Here is a 6,920-nt window from a genome sequence, read left to right as displayed (position 1 = left end):
AAACAAATATTTATCTTCCTATAGGTGTGTTTCATGAAGTACCTGACCCCGATTTTACTCGGAATATGAGCTTGAGTATAAAGTGTTTTTTTTTTTTTTTTTTACAACTCATAACTCATCCATATAGTAAATATTTTACCGTTTTTCAAGGAAATCGATAAGATAACTCTATGGGTGTTCTTAAGACCCTTTGGGATAACTTAGGTTATGTATGGATTGTAATCTTATGAATAAATGTACTACCGTTGAACAGAAATCATAAATCCACTTAGTCCATTGACAACAGATATTTGTTCAGGAGAAGACTTATGTTTGTAGTCATAGGGGTGACTATAAATTTAAATGGTAACATGTAAACTAAAATTGACTCTACCTAGAAGTTCGACTTTTTTTCGTTTTTAATGTTAATAATAAAGCTCACTTTACACTTGAGAAACGAACATGGAGCTCATGCGATGATTTTTTTTTTTCTTGTTTCGTCATTATCTCGTTGTTACCCGTTCAATCACGGGAATCAACCCAAAGTTTTTTCACTCTACGGACTTATTAATAGAACCTGAGAATCCCCATAGGATGAAACCTTGTGGTCACACAACGTACCCGATAGATTCATGAATGACAATGTTTTATCAACGTGATAGAGTCTCGCTTGTGAGTCTTGTAAGGTCATGGACCATGTCTACCATACATTCCTACCGTATAAGGAAGAGAACTTAAGGAGTGTCTTAAAAGAACAACTTCGCGTTGAAAACCTCTGAATTATGACGAAACAACTGAGGGACTCTGGTCATCCACCCTCTAGGGGTCAAATAACAACTGTCCTGTACTCGTAGGAGTAGTACCAGGTGTCCAAAACTAACAAAATTCTGTAAAGAGACACAAACGAGAGAACTAAAACCAGTGTATGCAACTTGTAAGATCTAGGATAAAATGGAAACTTTTCTTCCCTTATTCTTCAAATGATTGAGTCAGTATGTATTGGTATAACAAGGTTGAGACTGACTGACCCCAACTTACCCGTTTTAGAATAGAAAAATGATGTTTTTCCAAAAAAAAATTAAGATCTTCTCCTTTTTTTTTTTTTTTTTTTTTTTTTTTTTTACTAAAGTCTCTTATTAGTTAAGGTAATCTCCGTCCAATTACTTTTATGTAATACATTTATTTAAGTAATAATTTAAGTGCCGTCCATTTTCTATATATTTTATTTATTAATCTTATTATTTTACTGTTGAGAAGACTTATCACATTTATCTATGAATTTTGTGTACCATATGTAGATTTCATCTATGATTATTGTTTAATTGTTTACAAATGACAGTATTATCTTGTTATTTATGTATTAATATTTTATATTAGCTGTAGGACATTCATGCAAAGTCACTAAAAATATAAAATGACAGTTCCAAAGTTTTCTTTCCATGTTTGAGGACTCTAAATTTTATTCCAACATAATGTGACCGTCCAGTGTCAATCCATAGTGTCAATCCTGACATCAACCATGCCCATTATTATGACACACATTTTCAAGTAAATTAGAAATTGATGTAGCCAGCTATCTAATGCAATCATATTCTTGTTTTTGCAACACCATTTTTAATGATCTAGAATTCTAGGGCACCACATTTACTCCTAGTGCTTTTAGCATTTGACTCATCAAATAGGAGACCCTTGCCAAGTGATTGTGGTACCAGACTTTTTATATACTTTCTTAAAAAATAAAAATGTATTTTTATATCATAAATATGAGTGTGTTTAGTTTTCTTTCTCACTCACTCATTTTTATAGCACCCAGAGGTTTTGAAGGTAATTTTTACAAAGCTTCAAAGTTCAAACTCACCTTTTTGAAAATAATAGCAGACAAGAGCATTCACCATAGGCTTATCAACCTCCATGCAATGTTGATATGAACATGATAGTGTCATTTTCTTTGAGTTCATAAGTCAACTCTCCCTGAAAAATAAATTTCATTTTTGGTCAAGGAATTTAAAGGATCAATATCCTTGAAAATAATGGTGTTGAATGACAAGAGATGGGTGGATCATAAAATTGCTGTTGTTTGAAGTTATTTTTGTCAAGGAATTTAAAGGATCAATATCCTTGAAAATAATGGTGTTGAATGACAAGAGATGGGTGGATCATAAAATTGCTGTTGTTTGAAATTTCATGTCATTATCATTATTATTCAATGTCCAGAATTAAATTGAGTTTAAATATAAATAAAAGCACTTACATACAATTCCCAGTCAGCTTCATTGATCAACACAAGAATTCCTGGTCTCCTGGAAGAGCAAATATTTTCATGTCAATATTTTTTTGTGTGAGGTAAAACAAGGGAACAGAGAGAAGAAGAGACCAAGTAAAAAAACTATGAGCCTGGGGAGAAAAAAAAGTGGGTAATTACCTACTGAATGTGTAAAATCATTTGTTTATTCAAATTCATGTTTTGATAAAGGGTACCCAGTAGATCTCCCTACATACCTAGTCTCTTATACTTACACTGAGTCACCTTGCACAAATAATTCAGGTCTTTCTGTTAACTTGTTCAATTTGAGCCATTCAATCAGTCCTTTTATTGTCCCTGTCAAATAAGAGGAAAATAAAACTGTAGGTTTTGGAAAGCTGTCAAAGTAGGGAGTCTGCATAACAAACACAGCAGAGAAAATGGAAATACCAGTCTGATATTGGTGTGAATGTAGGGAATTTAAATCAATTTTTTCTCTTCTTTCAATTATTATTTTAATAGCTTGCATGTTACATAGTAGGTAGGTAGGTACCTAGTGATTTTTTTTTTTTTTAAGATTTAAAAAAAACTTACATGGTTTTTCTCCAGTGGGAAGGTCCAAGTCATGGTTTTTCACTTTGCCAAACAACAGAACAATTACAAAATATTCTTTTTGAAGAAGTCTAGAAAGCTTTTCTATTTAGTTTTCAATTCATCGTATTTTAGGTTTTTGATCTTGAAAATCCATTTTTTCCTTTCTTGGTTTCAAAGTTGTTGATAAGAATGTGATCTGAAAACAGAAAAGAAACACATACTTCAACTTGGTAGTGTCCACCACGTAAACACGTGTTACGTAGTACAGTTTTCAGATCTTTCCACTTTATCCTAGATTCTCTGAAATAAAAATATCTACCCCTCTCCTAATAATTTCCTATTAACTTATGTAGGAGTAGGAATTTTAATTGTGTTAAGCATATTTAAATGCTTGTCACAAACATCGTTCCCCGATTATTTCACCTAGATAAATTTTATGACATGTTACCACGTAAACACGTTTTACGTAGTACAGTTTTCAGATCTTTCTACTTTATCCTAGATTCTCTCAAATAAAAATATCTAGCCCTCTCCTAATAATTTCCTAATTTATGCTGGAAAAAGGTACTTAGGTAAATATTATGCTCTGTAGTTAACTTAGGCACATGGAAAGCCTATCATTGAAATAATGATGATGATAGACTGTCTTTTTTTATTCTTGTGATAAGAAAATTACTTTTACATTTCCAATAAAATTATCATTTCAAACGCATTTTAAGTGTAACAATGTTGTCTGAAAAGTATGCTGTGTCGTTTTGGCATTTCAAACTTTGGGCAGTCCGTCAATAAGTTTTATTGGTTGCTTCTCTCTATGATTATTTTGAGTTAAGGGTTTTCCATTCACTTGACTCAAAAGTATGAACTTACGAAATCAATTATCCTAAGAGAGATACAAGATGACAGAAGACTTGATGGAACGGAGTAAAGTTTGGAATAGTGAGAGATAAGAGAGAAGGGTGTGGGGGATAGTTTGGAGGGGGCGGCGTGTGCCTCTTAGCCTCGGAAGTCTCTGTCATCGTCTTCCCGGATGTCACCATACTCCCACATGTTGTAGCGGTTCTTGAGTACTTCAAGAGTTTTGTATCCAACATTGGTTGTGGTGTACCAGACCCAAGGAATCCAGTTGGAGGGAGGTTCTACTCTAGTAGTGGCTTTGTCTACTTGGTCTGCTTCTTCATCAGTACTGTACTCTTCCAGAGTGCCATCAGAGAAATCCAGCATGTCTGAATTTTTTGGATAATCATCTGTAGGTATTTCTAGTGTTCCAATTTGAATGACTTGTAGTCATACTGCAAAACTTGTTTTACATCTGATTGCTTTAGGTACAATGTATCCTTAGATTGAGGTTAGATTCAAAGCAACATAAAACCTCATACACAAACCCATTTTTAACATTTTCTGGGACACTACCAATATATGATGGGTGCTACAAGAAATTAACTTGAGGCTTCAAGATAGAGAACACGATTTTTGCTATAAATTTTCAGCTTTTGAATAAGGTTCCCTGAAACCTTAAGGTAGAGTAGGTAGGTACCTAGAGCGGCGGACCGATCCCCGACAATGTTCTGGTTGAGAGGATTGAGAACTGGTGTTTACAATCATTTTGGCTGGAAATATCTACCTGTGCTCGTATGTGAGAAGAAATGAAATTCACTAGAAGGACAATTATTCAATAGGTACCCGACAGACCTGACTGGTGAATCATCAAACGAAACCTTGAGGGAAACTACTGGAAGCTACAAATTTTCAGCTTTTGAATAAGGTTCCCTGAAACCTTAAGGTAGAGTAGGTAGGTACCTACCTAGAGCGGCGGACCGATCTCGTAAAAGTTAGAGAAGCTGATGCGGGTGGGCTACTAAATGGCATTTTTTTGTTATGCCATGTAATACCCTAATATAAATATTAACTTACCATTTTGAAATCCTATTTTTCGGGGCTTTTATGAAGAAATTGAAAAAACCACCTTTAACACATAGGATGGATGTGCGGGAAATTGTATGCCTTTTCTTCGTAACATTCCTGTTTGTACCCATTGAGATATGTAAGTAGATATTCTGGGCTTTTGGCTCTAATCTCAAGGGTTGTTATTTTTAATGGATCCAGTAGCCACAGCATTGTTAAAACAAGATTTAATTCAATTAGAGACACTCTAAGATATTGAAGTGAGATTTTTCAGGCTCTATGGGCTGGTGTAGGAGCCATGCAGTTTGTTGTAAAACTCATGATTCATAGAGTTAATACTTTGGTATTAATAGTCTGATATTGTTAGTTGAAACCCATTACTTTCCAGTTCCATTCTTGGATGATTTTAACTAATTAGGAACAACAAAGCATCAAGTAAGGTAAGATAAGTACTTTGGAACGAAATTAATTAAATTCAACCTTCATTTCAGGATCAACACCAAAATGTCTCAAAAGGTGGCAGCAATTGATAGGAAAGCAAGTTTCAAAAAAGCCATGCAGTTTGTTGAGAGTTAATACTTTGGTATTAATAGTCTGATATTGTTAGTTTTGTTGTAACCCATTACTTTCCAGTTCAATTCATGGATGATTTTAATTAATTAGGAACAACAAAGCATCAAGTAAGGTTAGATAAGTACTTTGGAACAAAATTAATTAAATTCAACCTTCATTTCAGGATCAACACCAAAATGTCTCAAAAGGTGGCAGCAATTGATAGGAAAGCAAGTTTCAAAATGTGCTTCTTGTCCAGTGTTCATTTATTTCGTGCGATCTATCAACTAGGAAAGCACATTATCACTGAACTAGTTCCCTTCCCTACATCCCCTTCTACCCTACCTACTACCTACGTTCTTTCATTGTGGTTTGCATGAAAAAAATTGAAAAGTACAAGATTCAAAGTGTTTGAACTCTTCACAGTACAAAGAGTACAGCTACTGATTCAGTTTTGGCTAGAGGATCTGAGTATTCTGAGTACATGGTGATTTCTGTTTTCCAGTTCAACCTGACCAATTCACTTTGAAGCACAACTTTCTACCCTAAAAAGTTTATTGGTAAGTCCTCCCTTCATGTCAATTTTCAGTGTAATTTGCTTTCTGACTGTTAAATGAAATGCAATTTGCTGTCATGGTGATTTCTGTTCAACCTGACCAATTCACTTTGAAGCACAACTTTCTATCCTAAAAAGTTCATTGGTAAGTCCTCCCTTCATGTCAATTTTCAGTGTAATTTGCTTTCTGACTGTTAAATGAAATGCAATTTGCTGTAGACGGTATTGATTTGATTGTTAAAAAGAAAATTTCTGCTGCATGAGGTATCTATTGATAAGGCCATACACTTAAGAGCAAGGTTAAGAAATGTTAACCTTCTGTTTTGCTCTAACAAACCATTGAATCACACTTTCTTTGGTGTAAATAGTAACTATAAAAATATATTATAAAATCAATATCTTATGTAATAATAAATAGTACAAACAAAATAAATAAATAAAGATCTATAAAATTATAATATTAGGTCCATAGAACTGACGGTGGTGTGTCTACTTAGGTATTCACAGACAATTTAGTTTTACCAACAACTACTTTCTCAGAACAGTCCATCTGCTCTGATTTTAAAGATTCTTTGTAATATTCAATTTCCGCATAGTATTTTGATGATGTAATGCCAAAGAAGTCAGCCAAATATTCACCAATTGAGTCACATACTTCAAGAGTTTTGTATCCAACATTGGTTGTGGTGTACCAGACCCAAGGAATCCAGTTGGAGGGAGGTTCTACTCTAGTAGTGGCTTTGTCTACTTGGTCTGCTTCTTCATCAGTACTGTACTCTTCCAGAGTGCCATCAGAGAAATGAAGAATTCTCTTGGGTTCCTTCACTTTGATCTGACAATGTTCCGGTTGAGAGGATTGAGAACTGGTGTTTACAATCATTTTGGCTGGAAATATCTACCTGTGCTCGTATGTGAGAAGAAATGAAATTCACTAGAAGGACAATTATTCAATAGGTACCCGACAGACCTGACTGGTGAATCATCAAACGAAACCTTGAGGGAAACTACTGGAAAAATTCCACAGATAAGAAAATTTGATAAAAAGACGAAGAAAATTTGAATGTACGCGCCGTTCTCTTTTCAGTTCTCTGTGGT

General features: G+C 34.2%; 2 protein-coding genes and 1 long non-coding RNA gene across 3 annotated transcripts; all 3 read right to left on the bottom strand.

Moving 5' to 3' along the window:
• Positions 1–1,099: 1,099 nt before the first annotated feature.
• LOC108251825 (ubiquitin-related modifier 1-like) lies at positions 1,100–2,879 on the bottom strand (the record flags this gene model as incomplete). The annotated part of the gene is made up of 4 exons (XM_008487017.3): positions 1,100–1,950; positions 2,231–2,279; positions 2,497–2,578; positions 2,816–2,879. Coding segments are annotated over 4 exons (264 nt in total), but the record flags the coding sequence as incomplete, so codon positions are not given.
• Positions 2,880–2,920: 41 nt separating this feature from the next.
• Positions 2,921–3,885, bottom strand: LOC113472570. The gene is made up of 2 exons (XR_003394825.1): positions 3,683–3,885; positions 2,921–3,011 (listed from the first exon to the last, which is right to left on the bottom strand). It is a non-coding gene; the product is annotated as an uncharacterized LOC113472570 (long non-coding RNA).
• Positions 3,886–6,288: 2,403 nt separating this feature from the next.
• Positions 6,289–6,850, bottom strand: LOC103521912 (protein FAM177A1). Its single transcript, XM_008487016.3, has one exon. It carries the CDS (start codon positions 6,703–6,705, stop codon positions 6,319–6,321), a length of 387 nt encoding a protein of 128 aa, XP_008485238.1. The 5' UTR covers positions 6,706–6,850; the 3' UTR covers positions 6,289–6,318.
• Between the last annotated feature and the right edge of the window lie 70 nt (positions 6,851–6,920).

This window comes from Diaphorina citri, unplaced genomic scaffold (genome assembly GCF_000475195.1).
Source record: "Diaphorina citri unplaced genomic scaffold, Diaci psyllid genome assembly version 1.1 scaffold6261, whole genome shotgun sequence".
NCBI lineage: Eukaryota > Metazoa > Arthropoda > Insecta > Hemiptera > Psyllidae > Diaphorina > Diaphorina citri.
Note: the sequence above shows the minus strand (reverse complement) of the source record. Positions and strands in the feature narration are given on the sequence as shown.